Raw genomic sequence first — 20,602 nt, 5'->3', positions numbered from 1 at the left:
AGGTCCTACTCACCAGTCATGCCCAGAGTAGACACAGGACCCACACGGCGGCCCTGGCGGAGCCCATACAGGTGCATCTTGTACTTGCGGCCAGGCTCCAGGTCCCCCACGGTGGCCTCTCTCTCCTCTCCCCCAACACGCACCACCTGAGGTCGCCCATCCCTGTCCTTGTACTGGATGGTGAAGGAGTCAAAGTGGCCCTGGGGCACAGTCCAGGAGAGGCTCAGGGAGTCAGGGGAGGAGCCTGTCACTGTCAGCTCCCCCAGGAGTGGCTCCTCAGGGGCTTCTGTGCTGGGTTCTGTGGGGCTGGGGGTCTCCTCCACCTCCGTGGGGCTGGGGGTCTCTTCCTCTGCAGCTGAGAAGAGACAGAGAGGGTGAGGCAGCCTCTCTAGGAGGTGTGCTCAGGTCTTGGGGAGAAGATGGGAGAAGCCATGGCCACCACTGGGGGTACTGAGTTCAGTTCAGACAAGCCCAAGTTCATCCTTGGGGCTGGGAGGCCCTGCTCAGCTGACAGCTGACAAGCATGCCCAAGCTCCAGGTCAGCTGCGTGGAACTGGGGACAGCCCCCAGCACAGCACAGGTCCCTGTGGCCCTTCCCTTTCTAAAAGGAGACAGAGGTCAACCCCAGGGAGGCACAAAGGGGGCCACAGCCTCAGCCACAAGCAGGTCTGAGGTTGCTGACCAGCCCCTGCCACTGTTCCCTGCTCAGTTGTTACCCAAGAGTTAGAGTCAACCTCCCACTGGGTCCCACCTTGTGGCTCCCAGCATCCACTCACTTGTCACCCCGATGGCAGAGATGGGGCCTGTGCGCTGGCCACTGTGGAAGCCATACAGGTGCATCTTGTACTTGTGGTCTGGCTCCAGTCCTGAGATGGTGACCTCATCCTCATGTCCTGGTACCCGCACCACCTTGGGCTGCCCATCCCCATTCTTGTACTGAACCAGGAAGTGGTCAAACTGTCCTTCAGGGACTGTCCAGGACAGGCTCAGGGAGTCAGCAGTGGCGTCTGTCACCGTCAGCTCCCCAAGGTGTGGTTTGATGGAAGGCTCGAGGGTCGTGGTTGGTGGTTCTGTCAGAGTTGGGGTCGTTATTTCATCCTTCTCTGGGTCTGGGTCATGAGAAAAAGAATGGGTGGACACATTTGGTGGGGTTCCTTCTAGCCAAGGGATTTTAGGATTTTTCTTAGCAAAGCTCTATAGGTCCCCTGGTTTGAATATTCATTTACCACAGGACAAAGCACGGACTTGTGGCAAAGTTGCAATGCAGTCTCTTAGGAGCTGCCAAATCCCATCTGTTTTGTGTGATAGATACGATATTTTATAACAAAACCAAACATTAGAGGGAAATTATATTGGGAGTTACATCCTCTTGGGATTGGGACTCTTATTCCACAAGTGTTTTCCTTTAATATTCCTTCTGGTTTAGAATATTTTCCCAAGCATTTTTAGAAGTCAATTTTGATTTCACCACTGAGGGTAAAGAGATGAAATGACTGAGGTCATTTTTGCAATCAGGTATTTTCCAGGCCTTGCAGGGGATCTCTGCTAACTTAGGGCAAAGATTCCACTCCCGCTTTTTGGACCTGGGTGAAATTACGTGCTTTGATTTTATTAATCTTTTCTGTTCTTACAGGTTTCATCTGCCTTGAGAATTGAATCACAAAATTACCACATTCAAGGGCTGGGGATATAGCTCAGTTGGTAGAGTGCTTGCCTCAAAAGCACAAGGTCCTGGGTTCAATCCTCAGCACCGCAAAAAAAAAAAAAAAAAAATTACCATGTTCATTTGTGCTGTTTGAGAAAGGGTCTTAAGCCTCTGGGGGCAGCAGTGACATGAGTCCTAATAAGAGTATCAGTGGCCATGTTACAGAATGACTGGTGACAGGAAAATGCCTTGTTAAGTTGCACATGTGACTAATATTAACTAGTAAAGCAATGGTATTCGTATTAACAGGATTCAGTGTTGGTTCAGCATAAGTGGTATAATTTGGGGGCTTGCGGAACATATACAATTTTCCCTACTGAAAACGATGATAACTATGATGATTTGTCCTAAGGAGCTTTAAAGAACTAATTATCTCCAATGGGGAAGTCCACAGTTACCTTTCCCACTGTGTGAGCCCAGTCACACCCCACCTGCCCTTTAAGACATGGGTAGCTACTCCTTCTTTGAAGATGAGTAAAGGAAGCACAGAGAGGCTGAGTGATTCTTTTGAGGTTCAATGGGCTGAGGTTAAGGTCAACCCCAGCTGTGCCTGAATCTGTAATTTCCCTGGTGCCTTGCCTCGTCAAGGACCCAAAACACCCCTGCGCAGAGGATAAGAGAGCTGAGGCAACATTAAATGTTTGGAGTGAACAAGAGCTGAACCACTCCTAGGAGCTCAGGAGGCTCAGTCTCAGGGAAAAATGAAATAAATAAACCCAAGTGGGGCATGGTAACGCATATTTGAAATCCAGCAACTCAGGAGGCTGAGGCAGGAGGATCATAAGTTCAAAGCCAGCCTCAGGAACTTAGTGAGGCCCTAAGCAACTTAGTAAGACCCTGTCTCTAAATAAAATACAAAAAGGGCTGGGGATGTGGCTTACTAGTTAAGTGCCCCTGGATTCAATCCCCAATACGAAAAACAACAACAACAACAACAACAACAACAACCAAATAACAACAAAAACAAAAAATGATAAGCACCCCAAATACTGACAATAAAAGGAAAACTGGGTCCAACCTGGGGCAGGGGCCATTGTTCTTTTGGCCACTCACCAGTTGAACCGACAGCAGAGACAGGGCCCATGCGCTGGCCACCATGGAAGCCATACAGGTGCATCTTGTATTTATGGTGTGGTTCTAGGCCCGAGACTGTCACACTGCCTTCGTGTCCTGGCACCCGCACAGCCTTGGGCTGCCCATCCCCGTTCTTGTACTGGAGCAGGAAGTGGTCAAACTGTCCCTCAGGGACCGTCCAGGACAGGCTCAGGGTGTCGGAAGTGGCATCTGTCACAGTCAGCTCCCCCAGGTGTGGCTTCAGAGGAGGGGCATCAGGGGGCTCCTCTTCGGGGGCTAGAGATTTAAACAGAATCTTTCCTGTTGCTGGAAGAAGTGCTGAAGGCTCAGCTTTCTTGGATCCAGGTCAGAAGGTGGACTGGCTCTGGCCTTAGAATCTATTTCTGATTACCGTCATTAGTCTTTCTGTGGTCTCTTTACAGTCCCCAAACATGCCAGGCAGCCTACTACCTCAGGGTCTTTGTGCTGACTATTCACTTCTTCTGCACACTTTTTCCAGATGTCTGGATGGCTCATGCCCACACTTCCTTTAAATCTTTGCTCAAACATCACCTCCTTTTGGAGGCCTTCCTTGACTACTCTATTCAAAATTCCAATTCTTTTGATTTCAATGTTCTTCCTAGGACCTGGTTCCACCAATAAATTCCAAAACAACGTTATGAGATACAGGAGAACACAGCACTATCTGGATTCTTGACCATAGTAAAGAATGATTATTATGGTTTTTAAAAAGTATGGTAATTGTATTGTGGATATTTTTTAAAAACTGTCTTTTTTTTGTTTGTTTATTTCCTTTTGTTATGCTGAAAATTGAACCCAGGTCCTTGCACATGCTAGGCTAGCACTCAATCACTGATCTATTCTACAAGTCTATAAAAATAGCCATTTAAAAAAGAAAGATATGTTTAAATATTTATTGAAAATATAGCATGTCCAAGATATACCTGCAGAGGTATATCCATACAATGGAATACTATTACCCATTAAAAAAATGAAATACTGCTATGTGCTACAACATGAATAAACCTCAAAAAATCATGCTCAGTGAAAGAAGCCAGACCCAAAAGAACATGAATTGTGTAATTGTATTAGTATAATTCCAGAAAAGGCAAATCTCCTGAGTCAGACAGATAAGTGGGGGAGTAGAGCTGGGGAAAGGAACAGATCTGAAGCTAAAGATTCTTTTTGTGATGATGGGAAAGTTCTGAAAATAGACTACTGTGGTGGTCATTGCAAACTAGGTAAATGTACCAAAATGGATCAGCTGCACACTTAAAACAGGTGAATTTTATGGCACATAAAATTTTATAGTGAAAAAATCATTAATAAAGAACGTTCTAGTGAGAGAGGGTGGGGGTTGGGACAAAACTGAGCCAGACTGGCCAGGAGTAGACACTTGGGTGAAGCAGAGTGATGAATAAGCCAGAGGTCATTATATTATTCTTTCTCAGTGCATATAGGATTGAAATTTTGCTTTGTTATTATGTTAAAGGAATAAATTAATATTTCATGGAATCTGTCCCAATCCCACTAAAAGAAATCTCTCTAGAATTCCCTGGGGAAAGCAGAAAGCCATGAATAGGCAGTGAATTGCTGCCTGAGAGGCCTCAGTCTCCAGGGCTTGCTCAGATAGATCTGACTGGCTCCCCCTTCCCCTCAGATCACACATCTGTCTCAAGTTACTACAGGATGGGATGAGAGGCCTAGGGGCTCTGGAGACCTGGGTCTTCAGCAGAGGAAACACTGGAGACTCCACTTCTCTGAGATCCAACCTAGAGGCCCCTTAACCTTCACTTACCGGTCACACCCAGAGTAGACACGGGGCCCACACGGTGGCCCTGGTGGAGCCCATACAGGTGCATCTTGTACTTGCGGCCAGGCTCCAGGTCCCCCACGGTGGCCTCTCTCTCCTCTCCCCCAACACGCACCACCTGAGGTCGCCCATCCCTGTCCTTGTACTGGATGGTGAAGGAGTCAAAGTGGCCCTGGGGCACAGTCCAGGAGAGGCTCAGGGAGTCAGGGGAGGAGCCTGTCACTGTCAGCTCCCCCAGGAGTGGCTCCTCAGGGGCTTCTGTGCTGGGTTCTGTGGGGCTGGGGGTCTCCTCCACCTCCGTGGGGCTGGGGGTCTCTTCCTCTGCAGCTGAGAAGAAGAGACAGAGAAGGTGAGGTAGCCTCTCTAGGAGGTGTGCTCAGGTCTTGGGGAGAAGATGGGAGAAGCCATGGCCACCACTGGGGGTACTGAGTTCAGTTCAGACAAGCCCAAGTTCATCCTTGGGGCTGGGAGGCCCTGCTCAGCTGACAGCTGACAAGCATGCCCAAGCTCCAGGTCAGCTGCGTGGAACTGGGGACAGCCCCCAGCACAGCACAGGTCCCTGTGGCCCTTCCCTTTCCAGAAGGAGACAGAGGTCAACCCCAGGGAGGCACAAAGGGGGCCACAGCCTCAGCCACAAGCAGGTCTGAGGTTACTGACCAGCCCCTGCCACTGTTCCCTGCTCAGTTGTTACCCAAGAGTTAGTCAACCTCCCACTGGGTCCCACCTTGTGGCTCCCAGCATCCACTCACTTGTCACCCCGATGGCAGAGATGGGGCCTGTGCGCTGGCCACTGTGGAAGCCATACAGGTGCATCTTGTACTTGTGGTCTGGCTCCAGTCCTGAGATGGTGACCTCATCCTCATGTCCTGGTACCCGCACCACCTTGGGCTGCCCATCCCCATTCTTGTACTGAACCAGGAAGTGGTCAAACTGTCCTTCAGGGACTGTCCAGGACAGGCTCAGGGAGTCAGCAGTGGCGTCTGTCACCGTCAGCTCCCCAAGGCGTGGCCTGAGAGCAGGCTTGGGGGTGGTGGTGGGTGCTTCTGATGGCTCATCCTCTTCCTCCTGAGGCACTGAATGTAAGAGAGAGAAGGCTTGAGAGAGAGGCCATGTTCGCAAGGCCTTTACTCTCCTTTGGACCCTCCTAGCCATCTGGAAGGAAGCAAAGTGGCACAGTTCCTCTTACTCACCTGTCATGGCTTCTATATGGGCAGAATCCACCCGCTGCCCATCATGGAAGCCATATAGGGTCACCAGATATCTGTGGTCTGATTCCAGGCCAGTGAGGATGATGTTACTCTGGTCTCCCCCAGTACTGACCACTTGGAGCTGGCCATCTCTATCTGTATACTGGACCTCAAAGGAGTCAAATTCTCCCTCAGTCACCATCCAGGAGAGATGCAGGCTGTGAGGAGTGGCCTCCTCCACCATTAGTTCCCCCAGGTGGGGCTCAGCTGCCGGAGGGGTTGGGGCAGGGGTCTCAGCTTCAATTTTTTCCCTAGGGGCTGGTTCAGAGAGACAGGGAGAGATGGGTGACTGCTCTGCCACCGAATTAACTCTCAAGAGGAGGGTGTGAAGGAAGGAAGTGAAGGCAGGAGGTCGACAATGAAAGAGTCAACTTTTGATACATATGGCTGAATTCAAAAGCATTATGCAAAATATGAGAATCCAAACCCAAGATACCATGAGCTATGATTCTGTTAAATGAAATGCAAAAAGGCAAAACTAAAATGACAGAAAGTACATCAATGGATGCCAGGGGCTGGGAGTGGGGAAGCTGACTGCAAAAGGGTACAAGGAAATTTGGGTGGATGCAAATGTTTTATATCTCCTTCATGGCAATGGTTTCATGACTTATCCATTTGCCAAAACTCAATGACACTGTGTAAATTATGCCTCAGTAAAGTTGGTCCCTTTTCCCCAAAGAAGGAAAACAAAAAGCTCAAAGACCTTACGGCTCAGTGGGACCAGGAGAGCCAGGCAGAAAAGAGGCACAGGGTGTTCTGGTCACCACACACTTACCAGTGGTGGCGATGGCAGAGAGGGGACCCACGCGTCTGCTGTTGTGCAGCCCGTAGAGGAGCAGCTTATACCTGCGGTCAGGGTCCAGGCCTGAGATGCTGACCTCCCTGAGGCTGCCGTCCACAGGCACCACCTGGGGCTGCCCATCCCTGTCTTTGTACTGGACCACAAAGGAGTCAAACTGTCCCTCAGGGACTGTCCATGAGAGGCCCACAGAGTCAGAGGTCACGCCGGTCACCTGGAGCTCCTCCCCCAGTTGGGGTTTTGTTCTAGTATGGTCCACAGAACTCAGGCTTTCTGAAATGGAGAAATGGAGAAGAAATGACTGATCTGTTTCTAGAAGGCTGGTGACCTCCAAGGGCAAGAAGGAGGTCTAGAGACAGGGCTTTGTAAGGGCTGAATCCTGCAGGGCTGGTGCTAAGGGCTTGTGCAACGGGACAGGGGAGGTGGCTCTGAGACCAAGCAGCTGGGGTCAAATAATGGTAGTGGCAGCTGTCCAAGTGACTGCCTGCTGCCCTGTGCCTCAGAGAAGCAGGGCTCTGCAGGGGATGCCCCTCACCTGTGGTGCCGTCAGCAGTGAGGGGGCCAAGGCGCTTCTTGCCTAAGAGGCCATACAGAAGGAATCTGTACTTGCGGCCGGCATCTAGAGGGGTGATGGTGGCTGAGCGCTCGTGGCCCTCCACAGGCACCACCTGGGGCCCATCCTTGTTCTTGTACTGGACCACAAAAGAGTCAAAGTGGCCCTCAGGGACTGTCCAGGAGAGGCGCAGTGACTCTGGGGTGGTGTCTGTCACCCATAGCTCCCCAAGGCGAGGTGGAGTTCCTGGGCCGGCATCACCTAGGGCAGCTGATAAAGAGGAAAGGATTTTGTCATTATTTTTTCTAAAATGATTCTTTGACTACCTTTGGCTATGCTTGGAAAATCCCAGAACTTCCCACATGATCCGTGCTTCCCTCAGGGTACTTCCAGCAGCCTCCATCCTTGCCACCATCTCCAACTGGCCTGTGCTTCTCTTTATTTGACCAAAGTGGGAAGGGTCTTCTGCCCTGTGTTATTCCTGGGAAGATTCCCTAGCTCTCCTCCTCATCTTATCCCTTTCACTGTCCAGACTCTTCCCATCACTGGGAGATTATTTCCCCAGCAGGGAACAGCTTATCATGGACTTGCTCTCTATTTCCTTTTACCCAGGAGCCCACGCTTTGTGATCTGACTGGCCCCTGAGGAAACCTAAGTGGGGTACAGGTTCCCTGATGGGGGCAGACAGCAGTGGGGGAGGAGAGACGTTATGACAGAGTGGTTAGAGTGGTTCTTGCACGGCTCTGTCCCCTTTCTTATTCTGCACCAGCTGGACTCAGGAGCACTGAGATTCCCATAGGGCCTAGAGGAGGAGTGGGGGCTGTCTGTGCCTGTGTGTACTGCAGGAATTGAGGGGTAAAGTGGGAGAGCTCAGATGGGGTAAGGATCTGATGTCTGCCAAAGGAGCCATCCCAGGGCCTGGGAAGGAGCTGGCCTGCTGCCTTCTTGGACAGCAAAGAAGCTGACGGCATTGTTATTGTGAGAAGTTTCTGGCAATAGGAAGCCCCAGGGGCAGAGGAGGGCCTGAACTGAACCCCAAAATAGGGCACATTTGGGTTGGACTCCTCTAGTTTCCAGTTCCTAAGGCTTCTGGAGGGCAGAATCCTCTATGGGGGGCAGATGGGGGGCCAGATGGGTGAGAGTGGGGACGAGAGTTGGAGGGAAAGGGCGAAACTCAAGATGTGAGAAACCCACGAAGGCCCAGGGAGGCAGGATGGTGAGCACTACCCTCCCAGCAGCCCCAATCTCCCATAGTCCATTTTCCAGGAAGGGGCTTCCCCCATCCCACTGAAACAAAAATGATGAAAAGAGAGAAAAGGCCAGCAGGAGAGAATTAGACCCTAAAACTGGTCTTTGTCTGCTTTGGACTAAGGCAGAAGGTGTGACTTTTTAAACCAAACAGAAGTGAGCGGGAAGGCTGAGGCCCCAGGACTGGCTGCATGGGGCCCCTCTTACCTGTCTTTGCCTCCACAGAGACTGGGCTGCGTCGTTTTCCATCCTGGATCCCAAAGAGCAGGAACTTGTACTTTCGGGAGGACTCCAAGCCAGGGACAGTAACCTCCTGTTGGTCTGCAGCCACTGGCACTACCTGGGGCTGCCCATGCCTGTCCTTATACTGGACCATGAAGGAGTCAAATTCGCCTTGAGGGACGGTCCATGAGAGGCCCACAGAGTCAGGGGTCACATGTGTCACTGTCAGCTCCCCCAGGCGTGGCTCCAGTGGGGGCTCAGGGGTTTCAGTGGCTGGAGTGGGTGGGGTGGGATCTAGAATCCAAAAGACAAAGAACATGGCTGAGATCTCCAAGGGAATTCCTGGGTTGTGCTGACCTCAAGGGAATCAAGAACTAAAATGGGGAATGGTTACGTTCCCTCCAATGATCCATATAGGAAGCCAAATGCTATAGTATTCAAGTACTTGTGAATTTGCCATCAAGAAAAAGCTGAAATGTTTTCACATCACCTTAGAGTTACTTCAGAAGCTTCAAAATTTTGTCTACAATCATCACTACTTCTAAGTTTACTGAACCTGCCACAAAGGCTTGCTATTTAATGAACTAATGAAGAAGTTCGGGTACTACAAATCACAAATTTTGAGTTTTTAAGAAATATTTTGGTAACTGCATATTTATCCAATGGAATCTATCGGGGTTTGTTTCCAGGACCCTCCACAGATACTAGAATCTAACGATGCTCAAGTCCCTTATATAAAATGGTGTAGTATTTACATATAATCTATGACCATCCTCCTGTGAAGGTTGAATCATCTCCAAATACAATTTAACAACTATTTACGTAGTAGTGCCACTGCACCCAGCCAGGACAAATGCTTAGTGCCAAGTGTGACAGTGTACCCCTATAATCCCAGTGACTTGGGAGTCTGAAGCAGGAGGATTGCAAGTTCGAGGCCAGCCTCAGAAATTTAGTGAGGCCCTAAGCAACTTAGTGAGACCCTGACTCAAAATAAAAAATAAAAGGGCTCATGCCCCTGGGTTCAATTCCTGGTACAACAACAAGAAGAAGAACAACAAAACTTTGGACCCAGTTGGTTGTGAAACCTGCAGACACAAAGGACATGCTGTATGTCAATATAATTGGTGCCCTTTTTAATCCTATACATTCTATTTCTTAGATTTTAAAACACTGCTCAGAGAGGGGACAGGGATTTTACCAGGTGCTTTGGCACAAAAGTTTTGGCAAACCTATGCCCAGGAAGCCATGAGGGGCAGGAGGGACCAAGGGAAAGGGCAGTGTTTGGAGGGATGAGACTAGTATGGATCAGAAAGGAATGCAATTCAGGCCAGATGGCTGGGATCTCTGAGAAGATATTCAGGGATGTGTGCCATTTAACCCCTTTAAAACAAAAGGGCAGTAGAGGACCAGGTGTAGTGGCATGCCTATAATGCCAGCTACTTGGGAAGTTAAGGCAGGAGGGGTTCAACTCGGAGGCCAGTCCTCAGCAACTTAGCAAGACCCTGTCTCAAAAAATAAAAAGAGCTAGACGGGGGATGTAGCTCAGTGGTAGAGCATTTGCCTAGCATGTGTGAGGCCCTGGCTTGATCCTTAGTATTATGCACAATTAAAAAAAAAAAAAAAAAAAAGCAAGGGAAGAAAGGGGAGGTGGCAACCGCATCCAAGTCACAGGGTTGTAAAGAGAAGGGGAGGAAACAGCTGTGGACTATCAGAAGGGTGGAAGAGAGAGACAGGATTTAGGCCAAATGGAAGGATGACATCACTCTGGCCTGGTGAGGGGTAGAGATGGGGAAAGCACTGGAGGGTGGGAAAGTTCCAGCTCCAGGAAGGGGCTAAGGGGTTGGGGAAGAGACTAAGATGTCTGGGAGGCTGGAAAGGGACCTGCAGGGTCACTGAGGCAGCTCCTCAGTGAGGTATGGTGGTGCCTAGATAGGCTGGGAGAAGGGTCTTAGGGGACAGCTCTGGATAACAGGAATGAGGACTGCCTCACCACCACTTACTCACCCATCACGGTTACTACCAAGAGGGGGCCCGTGTGTTCCCTGCCATGTAACCCACAGAAGTTCATTTTGTATTTTCTTGCAGGCTCCAGGTTGGGGATGGTAACCTTAAACTGGTCTGCAGCTATGGGGACCTCCTGGGGCTGTCTGTCCCTGTACTTGTATTGAACCATGAAGGCATCAAACTGGCCTTTAGGGACAGTCTAGGAGAGGTTCACGGAGTTGGGGGACACATCTGTCACTGTTAACTCCCCCAGGCATGGTTTGAGGGGGGCATTGGTGCCTGGAGGAGCTGCTGCTTCTGGTTGTGGTGCTGAGACAGAAATCTTAGAGGACTGTTAGGAAAGGGCCTTTTCCCTCAGTAGTAATTATGTCTGTTGCCTTTGTGTACCCATGGGGTGTTCTGATGTAAAACTACATTGATCAGCAACATCTCTCTGGCCAATTATCCTTCCCTAAGTCCCTGCCAGATGTCTGGGATTATGCTTGCTGGGGGAGGGGTGTCAATTGTCATCGAGACTGGGAAAGTGGCTGAAATCCCATCAGTAGGTCAGTGACTCAAAATTTATACCCTGTCAGATACTTCCTCTAGTTCCCAGAGTCATGTCTACTCAACATCTTCCTTGGATACCTAGTTGGTGTCTCAAACTCAACAAGTCCAGAACTAAGTTCCTGAGCTTCCTCTGATACCTGCACCCTCTGTAGCTTCTCTACTTCAAAAACAACCTCATTCTTTCAGCTGCACAGGTCAAAATCCTTGGAGTTGTCCCCATGTTCTCTCTTACATACCACAGTGTCCCAGAGGTAAGTGCTGTTTTCACTTTCTTAAGGATCTGGTCCCTCCACACCTCCCTCGCCATCATCTCCAAGCACCATGGGTTCTTACTGAGTCATCACAATGGCCTCCCCCTCACCTCTCTCCTTCAGCCCTAACTGCCTTTTGTCTGCTCGATCTACAGCCAGAGAGGTCCTGTTACCACATTAGAGCCCATCTCACACTGACTCCCTGCTTACTTAAAATAAAAGCCAAGTTCTTAAAATGACTTCCAACAACCCATATGTTCATGTCTCATCTGGTCCCCTACTGCCTGCCTTCCCCTGACTCCATCCAAATCATGCTGAACTCCCTGCTGGTCCAGACATTTGGGGCCCCTTGCTGCCTACCAGTCTCTGAATTTGCTTTTCCCTCTGTCTGGGACACACTTTCCCAAAGATCAATGTGGCTGTTCTTTCACCTGCTTCAGGTCCTTCCTCAGATGCTGCCTAGCAAGGCCCTCACCATCCTTATCTACGGGCTTTGCTTTCCCCCACAGATTTTGTCCCCATCACATATGGTACCACTGACATTATTTGTCCATGTGGTCCCCTATCCTCTTCTTCTGGAATATGAGTTCCACAGGCTTGGGTTTTGGGTTGTTCACACTGCTGTGTCCCAGTACCCAGCACACAGAGGGTCCCCAGCAAATGCTTGTTAAATATACAAGTGGTATGCAGGTCTGGGTTAGGAAGACTGAGCTTAGGACCTGCCTGTCCCCAGTGCTCCAGAGAGAGCTGAGTCTGGCAGGGAAGAATTGAATTAGTGATCAAACTGGAAGGTGATCCCAAGAGGCAAAATGGTGGAGAAAGTGGCTAGCTGGCTGGGACTCCCAAGAGCCTGTTTCTCTTACTTCCATGGGACGACAAGACTACACTCCAGATACATGAAATCTGCTTAATGGATTGGAACCAAGCTTCAGGCAGACAAAAGTGAGTTTGGGTGGAAAGGGCAGGGACAGAGGAAGCTGAAGTGGGTGGGAGGGATCAGACTAACCACCACATATTAAATATTTTCTATGTACAGTTACCAGGCTTGGCATTCTCTTTCATTTCACTTGCCTTTTAACCTTATTAGTTCCCATAAAACCCATTTCCTGCTTGTTTCTGCCTTTTCTGTACTTCTTTCTGCCTTTTCTGTACTTCTTTCCATCAGGGTCAGGAATTGACCCTCATCATCAAGCCTGACTATTAATAATTTGGCTTAACTAGAAAAGGTGGAATTATAACTATTTGTGTATAGGAATATCCATGCTGCATCGAGGATAGTCCTTTGCCAAATTAGAAGCATTTCTAACTAGCTCCGTGCATTGCTTTTCCTGGCAACAGTACAGCACGTGCTGTGTGCCAGGCACAGCCCTCAGCCCACTCAGCAGGCTCCAGCTGCTTCAGCTCCTTGCTACCCTGATGGTAAACATTCTGTCCCATTCTCTTTTACAAGGGTCACTTCCATTTTATCCAGAACATGTAAAGTACACATTTCAAAATATCTAGCATCTGCCAGGTGCCATGGCACACACCTGTAATCCCAGAGGCTCAGGAAGCTGAGGCAGGAGGACTAAAAGTTCAAAGCCAGTCTCACCAACTTAGAGAAACCTTATTTCAAAATAAAAAAATAAAAAGGGCTAGGGGATGTGGCTCCTGGGTTCAATCCCCAGTACAGAAAAAGAAAAGAAAAAGAAATCTAGCATTAGAACATGGATATACAGTGATCTCTCCATAAGAGGGTCTGAGAAAAAGTCAAAAGAGCTGAGAACAATGTAGAAATGTTAAGTCAGCACCTCTCACCCTTACAACGAGGTGGACCTTGTTTGCTCCATCTTGAAGATGAGGAAGCTGAGGTTCCAGAAGAGGTAAATTTCATAAGATCAAGCTAAAAATGGGGAAGACAAGAATGGAATTGGGTTTATCAGATTTCAAAACTCAACCTTCCTCTGTTGTACCACTTCAGTCAGTAACTGAAAGGGCTTACCCTTACCCTGTGGATCAGGGACAAGGCCACACAGAGCCTAGTGTGGCTGCCTGGGACAGAGGGACAGGCCCACAAACACTCCAGGAGAGACCCTGGCAGCAGGCTCTGAGCATGGCACAAGCCTCCACTCCACTACCTCAGGTAGTGAGGAGGGTAACTGAGGTGGTTTCCCCCTCTTCTTCTTCTTAGTGTTGACAGAGGCAATGAAAAGAAATTGGGAGTAGAAGGTTCTGGAAACTAAATAAACCAAGTAACTATGAAGTTGAGCTTTGTGCAAATACAGAAACCATGTTCTAGAAACTTATTTGTTTCTCTGCCTTTTAAGTTTTTAATATTTTTCTCTTATAGTAAAAACTTTTTAAAACAGGTGTGCCTCTGTTTCAGTGATCAAAAGGAAAAAGAGTCATCCTTCACTGTGACCAAGCTGTCAGGTCAGCAGAAGGGTCCCAGCTCTGAAGACGAAGTGCCCAGGACTGGTCCTTTGTCTTGGCCAAAGTGGCCCCATAATTGGCCTGAGATGAGGATGGGAGGGATGTTCTTTTTTTGCTGTAAAGCCACTTGCTGGATGAACATTAAAGAAAGTTTTGAGTGGCACTGATGAAGAGCCCAATGTCTGACACACATTCTTACCAACTAAGTAGCTGACCCAGCCATGGGGACAAAGCAGATCCCAGTGAAAGGGAACCATAGTAAAAAACCCAACAGCATGTTTACTTTGTGCCAGGCCCATTCTTTATTTTGGTACTGGGGATTGAACCCAGGGGTGCCTAACCACTGAGCCACATCCCCAGCCCTTCTTATTTTTCATTTTGAGATAGGGTCTCACTAAGTTGCTGAGGCTGGCTTTAGACTTGTGATCCTCCTGCCTCAGCCTCCTGAGCCACTGGAATCACAGGCATGCACCACCACACCCAGCTCCATTCTTAATGCTTCATATTTGTTAACTCATTTAATCCTCACAATATTTCCATGAGGTAGGTACTATCTGCATTTTATAGACAAGGAAAAAAAGGAAACAAAACTGACAGAGAGTCACAAAAGCTAGTCGTAGTCCCAATTCCTAGTGACCCACTCTTACTAGGTCTTTTCAAGAGGTGAGAACTCATGGCCCTACTGGAATGAGAGAGCAACTGGAGACAGGAAGTCCAGAATCAGCACTGAGAGGGAACCGAATGAGACCCTTCCTCACTTACCGGTCATGCCCACAGTGGACACAGGGCCCACACGGTGGCCCTGGTGGAGCCCATACAGGTGCATCTTGTACTTGCGGCCAGGCTCCAGATCCCCCACGGTGGCCTCTCTCTCCTCTCCCCCAACACGCACCACCTGAGGCCGCCCATCCCTGTCCTTGTACTGGATGGTGAAGGAGTCAAAGTGGCCCTGGGGCACAGTCCAGGAGAGGCTCAGGGAGTCAGGGGAGGAGCCTGTCACTGTCAGCTCCCCCAGGAGTGGCTCCTCAGGGGCTTCTGTGCTGGGTTCTGTGGGGCTGGGGGTCTCCTCCACCTCCGTGGGGCTGGGGGTCTCTTCCTCTGCAGCTGAGAAGAAGAGACAGAGAAGGTGAGGTAGCCTCTCTAGGAGGTGTGCTCAGGTCTTGGGGAGAAGATGGGAGAAGCCATGGCCACCACTGGGGGTACTGAGTTCAGTTCAGACAAGCCCAAGTTCATCCTTGGGGCTGGGAGGCCCTGCTCAGCTGACAGCTGACAAGCATGCCCAAGCTCCAGGTCAGCTGCGTGGAACTGGGGACAACCCCCAGCACAGCACAGGTCCCCGTGGCCCTTCCCTTTCTAGAAAGAGACAGAGGTCAACCCCAGGGAGGCACAAAGGGGGCCACAGTCTCAGCCACAAGCAGATCTGTGGTTACTCACTAAGCCCCTGCCACCATTTCCTATTCAGTTATCACCAAAGAGTTAGAAAGTCAAATTCCGACACTCACTTGTCACCCCAATAGCAGACATGGGGCCCACACGCTGGCCACTGTGGAAGCCATACAGGTGCATCTTGTACTTGTGGTCTGGCTCCAGTCCTGAGATGGTGACCTCATCCTCATGTCCTGGTACCCGCACCACCTTGGGCTGTCCGTCCCCGTTCTTGTACTGGACCAGAAAGTGGTCAAACTGTCCTTCAGGGACTGTCCAGGACAGGCTCAGGGAGTCAGGGGTAGAGTCTGTCACGGTCAGCTCCCCCAAGCGTGGGTGCTCAGGTGTTTCCAGGGCCTCCATGCTGGGTTCTGTGGGGCTGGGAATCCCATCCACAACCTGCTGTGGGGCTGAGAGAAGAAATACAGGCACACAGGCATTAAAGATGACTGGCTTTGCCATCAATGGAAACAATGCAGTACATCCAGCCAACAGATGTGATTCTCCAACCAAGGTGCATAGGGTCTTGGGTAGCCTTTGGTGTTAGCCACCCAGGCACTCATGGACAGAGAAGGATCAGACATCTGCTGGTGTGAGTGCAATGGTGGTTCTGTAGAAAACAGCTGAGACAAGAAGACAGGACTCCTCTGAGGAGTCTTGCATAACCTATCCCTGACAGCACTGACCTCAGAAAACACGGGTGGGGAGGCCTCTCACCACCTTGTCCCCTCACAGGGTGCTTTGGCAGCCCCACCCCTCTTACCAGGATGAGACCATGGAATAAGTTCCTGGTAAGGCCTCCTCCTCAGGCCTCCTCCTCTCTCCCCTTGAGCCCTTAGAATGAATTGCTAAGGTGGGCCTCTGGCACAGTAGGGGAAAGATTCAGATGGGCAGGGGCTGAGGAGGGTCCTGTTCTTCCTGGCTGGCTCTGAAATCACATCCCCACCCACTGTCCCCTACAAGGAGATCTGCAGGGTTCCATGGACTAGGGAGACTGTGACACAAGGGAAGTCAGCCCTTCTGTGACCCCTTGGTTCAGGGGAGCTATGTAAGGGATAGGAGACTGAGCAGAAAGCAGGCAACAATTAGAACCCAGGCAAAGAGGGGAAGGCAGGGCGGAGAGGAGAAAAAAGAGGTTGCTGGAAAGTGCAGGAGCAGTGAGGGGCAGCAGTAGTCTCCACGAGCCAGATACCACTCCAGGTGCTAAACACATGTTCACTGTATTTTTCTAACAACTCTGTGTAGTGGTCACCATTATTACCTCCATTTGACAGAAAGGAAAGCTGGGGCTCAGAGAGGTTAAGTAATTCACACGCAGTCCTCTGGTCAAGCAATTGCAAAGCTGGTGTTCAAAGCCACTTGGTTCCAGAGTCCGTGCTCTGAACCACTTTGCCACACCACCAGTTGGCAGTGGCAACTGCCCAAGAGGCCATTGTCATGGCATCTAATAGGGAGGAGCTGGAGACATGGAGGAACAGGCTGGAATGAAGGGCTGAAAGTCAGCCCTTTGCTCCACTGCAAGCGGGCGGGGAATAGTTTCCATGCAGGAAGAGGCTGGGGAAACATGAGTTCCTTATCCCCTGGATCTGCTACCTCTGTACAGAACAGCAATGCACTTGCTAGTGATACAAGCTCAGAAGTGACCAGGGCCTGGCTGAGGCCCAGAAGGATCGCACAGTAAAAAAAAAAAAAAAAAAAAAAAAGATGAGAACACAGTGGTTGCAGGTAAGGACATCTGTGGCAAAGGCAGCCTGGGGTGGGGGGATGAGTCAAGGTGCTTGGAATGGGTTAAAATGGGGCCTGCTCTGAGATGGGAAAACAGGGCAGAGAAAGAGATTAGGAGCTGGAGGCTGGAAGAGGAGTTCTGGAATATGGAGGATAGAAGAGCAGAAGGTTGAGGGGAAGATGGTACAGGCTTTGTCAAAAGAGGAGCTGAGAAAGAGAAGGTAGTGCTGGCCAGGTCCCACTCAGAGTTTGGGGATAAGCAAGGGAGGGAGGCCTGTGCAACTGACTCACCCGTCTTGGCCACTACAGACACAGGCCCCACACGATGCCTGCCATGAAGCCCATAGAGGTTCATCTTATACTTCCGGTTAGACTCCAGGCCAGGGACCGTGACTTCATTCTTATCTCCCCCGACAGGCACTGCCTGGGGCTGCCCCTGCACATCCTTGTACTGGACCATGAAGGAGTCAAAGGGGCCCTGGGCCACAGTCCAAGACAGGCGCAGGGAATCTGGGGTCACACCAGTCACCGTTAGTTCCCCCAGAAGGGGCTGTTCAGGGGACTCAGGGCGAGGGGGCTTGTCTCTGCTCTCTGGGGCTGTAAACAAGAAAATTCAATCAGATGCTGAACTGGAAGTCTGGGATCAGAGCTTGGGGTTTAAACAAAGTACCTGAAGGGGAGGTGTCACTACTTTATTAGTGTCTGGCTAAACTCCTGGGAAGTCTAGTACAGCCAGAATATGACACACCTTCTGGGCCTTGGGGAGTAGCTGAATGGAATGGATGGGGCCCAGCAGTGTGGGAGAGGCTGGCTGCCCCTCAGCCTGGGAGCAGGGCCAGGATGGTGGAGTCAGCCATCTTGCTGGGAGGCCCCAGCTGGCTCCTAGTTGAAGGCAAGTGTGCAGAGGGAAAGAGGGGTCATGTGGGGGCTTTGGTGGCAATACTCACCAGTAGTGCCATCGGCCATAAGGGGGCCATACCGCTTCTTATTGGCAATCCCAAAGAGAGTGAATCTGTACTTGTGATCAGAGTCCAGGGGGGAGATGGTGACTGAACGCTCAGGCCCTTCCACAGGTACCACCTGGGGCCGTCCATCCCTGTCCTTGTACTGGACAATGAAGGAGTCGAACTGGCCCTCAGGGACAGTCCAGGAGAGGTGCAGTGAGTCTGGGGTAGGATCTGTCACCCACAGCTTTCCCAGACGGGGTAGGGTTCCTGGACTGGGATCACTCGGAGGCACTAAGAAGAGGAGGTAGAGAGAAGGTGGGTCACAGAAGAAGGAGGAACCCATCTCCCACATGGGAATGCTGTGTGAGGTCGCACAGCCTATTCATTGCACAAAGGTGTATGATTGAGGGAGTACAAGGAGACTGAGATCCAGCCAGCACTCTGCTTGCCAAGCTGAGTGCCCTGCAGAGGGGCTTTGTTCACTTAAAAGGGTGCCATCATCTAAATGGCACAAAGTCCCTGCAGATGTGGTGCTAATTTTATCATAACTAAGGGTCAGAAAGCAGGGAGCCCAGCCAGGCCTTCCCATGTCTCTACAGCCAGGGAAACCTCCCCAGTGCAACCCCCATTGCTTCCAGGACTAACTTTCAACTGGTTTCTCCTTGAAGAGAAAAGGGCAGATCCTTGGAACTTGTTGGTGTCAGAGCCTCGCACTGCTGTGCTCTGGGCCCTCCTCCTTGGGTCTTCAACCCACCTGCTGCCCCCACTCTGCATCACCAGCCCTGACTCCTTACCAACGTGGCCTTCAGCATTTAAACATACTCTCGTCCTTCACCTCCACATTCTGCCTGCATTTCCTCCAGCCTCTACCTTCCCTCTTTGTTTTCTACTCCCAGCTGGGAGTTCCAAAAGTCACACTAATTGAAGCCATGTCCTCACCTCCATCTTCTCCTAATCCAGCTCCACCCCTCTGCCTGGCAGCATTCATGGCGCCAGTGGTGACCTCGCCATTGCTAAGTCCTGTGGACACTAAGTGCCCCTGAATCACTCTTCCAGAATCTGAACTGACCGCACCCTTTCCTGGCATCCAGGACACTACTCTCCTCCCTGGTTCTGCCCCTCCCTGACAGTCATCCCTCAGGCTCCCCTGTGGGATCCTCTTCCTCTGCTCTGAGTGTTTCCTGTCCCCAGGGTTCCACTGGCTCATCTCTCCTCCACGATGACCTCTCTCTGGCTTCTGCCCACAGACACGGATGCCCAGGCCCCTCTCCAGGCCTTCTCTCTGCTCTCTAGGCCCACCAGGGCAGCAGTGCAGTTGGGGACTGGCCACTTTCTGCTTGGGTGACCTCTCCCTCCCTGTGCTTGATTCTCCTCATCCATGAAGTGGGCATGCCTCACAGGGCTGCTGTAAGCAGTAAGTATGATCATTCACCTAGAACATCTTGAAGGCATCTGATTCAATACATGTTCAAAAGGTGTTTATGGAAGCATTCCGCCTACACTGTTTCCTAGCTGCTGCAGGGAACAGGACTGATCCAGGAACCCAGGGTTTGCCTGAGTCTCTTTGATCTCCTTCACTTTCTACATCTACCCCACTGCCACCATCCCAGCCAGGCCACCGTGGTGTCTCACCAGCTGACTCACTCTCCAGTCAGCCTCTACAACAGTCACAGTGATATTTGTGAGAAAAACACCTAATCATGTCACTCTCTCACTTTGCCCAGAGGTCCCCTGGGGTCCTCAAATGAGGTCCACACCCCTCAGCACAGCAAAAGAGCAGAAGACCAGGGCCTTGAACTCCCCACATGCCTTGCTCTTCAGTCAGAGGAAGCAGTGACATTGATTTTCCTAGAGACCAGTCCCTCCCTCTGCCCCATACTGCTTTCCCTTTGGGATGTAGTTCAGGCCTTGCTGTCTGTATGAAGCTCCAACCCCAAGGCAGCTTCCCAGAGCATTTCACGATGGTACAGTGGGCAGGGATGGGGTGTGACTTCTCTTACTCACAGATCTTGGCTTCGGTCACCAAGGGACCATGCCTCTTCTTGTTGACCAGCCCATACAGGACAAATTTGTACTTTCGGCCAGGTTCCAGGGATGTGATGGGGGCTGAGCGCTGGGGCCCCTCCACTGGCATCACCTGGGGCCCATCTCTGTCTTTGTACTGGATCACAAAGGAGTCAAACTCCCCCTCAGGGACGGTCCAGTGCAAGAGCAGGGAGTCAGAGGTCACATCTGTCACTGTCAGCTCACCCAGGCGTGGTGCGCCTAAGGACTTCCTAGGTGTCTCTCCATCCCTGTCTGGGGTTGGGGTGGGGGCAAAAGCAGAGCATGGTCAACTCAAACCATTCCCTTATCCCCCATCTCCCTCCCTCTCCTCTGCCTGCTTTACTCCATCCTAACACTGTGTCCCTTAGAAACCTCCATCTACCTATACCTCAGCCCTCTATGACCAGCCCTCTTGGGAAGGGGATATTTCCCCCCTCCATTTCTATTCCCTCCCTTGTGACAACTTCCCCACCCCTCACAAAGTCTTAGCTCCTCTGAACACCAGGATTTTGATGGGAGTTTCAGTTCCCCTTTGGTTCTGCCCGAAAGTTTTGAGCTACCCCACTGTTGCTCCAGAATAGT

At 50.7% G+C, this 20,602-nt stretch overlaps 1 protein-coding gene across 2 annotated transcripts in view; it reads right to left on the bottom strand.

The window, feature by feature from the left end:
* TNXB (tenascin XB) overlaps window positions 1-20,602 on the bottom strand; it is a 58,063-nt gene that overhangs the window by 17,227 nt on the left and 20,234 nt on the right. Inside the window, exons 9-22 of one of the 2 annotated variants that reach the window (XM_079148535.1) lie at window positions 19,979-20,272; window positions 17,975-18,265; window positions 17,319-17,624; window positions 15,380-15,712; window positions 14,640-14,981; window positions 8,647-8,955; window positions 7,174-7,461; window positions 6,615-6,911; window positions 5,783-6,097; window positions 5,342-5,665; window positions 4,578-4,919; window positions 2,759-3,055; window positions 777-1,109; window positions 14-355 (exon numbers count right to left, since the gene is read on the bottom strand). In XM_079148535.1, coding sequence (XP_079004661.1) covers window positions 14-355; window positions 777-1,109; window positions 2,759-3,055; window positions 4,578-4,919; window positions 5,342-5,665; window positions 5,783-6,097; window positions 6,615-6,911; window positions 7,174-7,461; window positions 8,647-8,955; window positions 14,640-14,981; window positions 15,380-15,712; window positions 17,319-17,624; window positions 17,975-18,265; window positions 19,979-20,272 — 4,413 coding nt within the window. The remainder of the gene's footprint in view (window positions 1-13; window positions 356-776; window positions 1,110-2,758; window positions 3,056-4,577; window positions 4,920-5,341; window positions 5,666-5,782; window positions 6,098-6,614; window positions 6,912-7,173; window positions 7,462-8,646; window positions 8,956-14,639; window positions 14,982-15,379; window positions 15,713-17,318; window positions 17,625-17,974; window positions 18,266-19,978; window positions 20,273-20,602) is intronic. The other variant, XM_079148536.1, reaches the window with a different exon arrangement.

This window comes from Sciurus vulgaris (genome assembly GCF_902686455.1).
Source record: "Sciurus vulgaris genome assembly, chromosome: 7".
Lineage (NCBI taxonomy): Eukaryota > Metazoa > Chordata > Mammalia > Rodentia > Sciuridae > Sciurus > Sciurus vulgaris.
The sequence above is the reverse complement of the archived record's forward strand: the minus strand, read 5'-3'. Positions and strand labels throughout refer to the sequence as shown.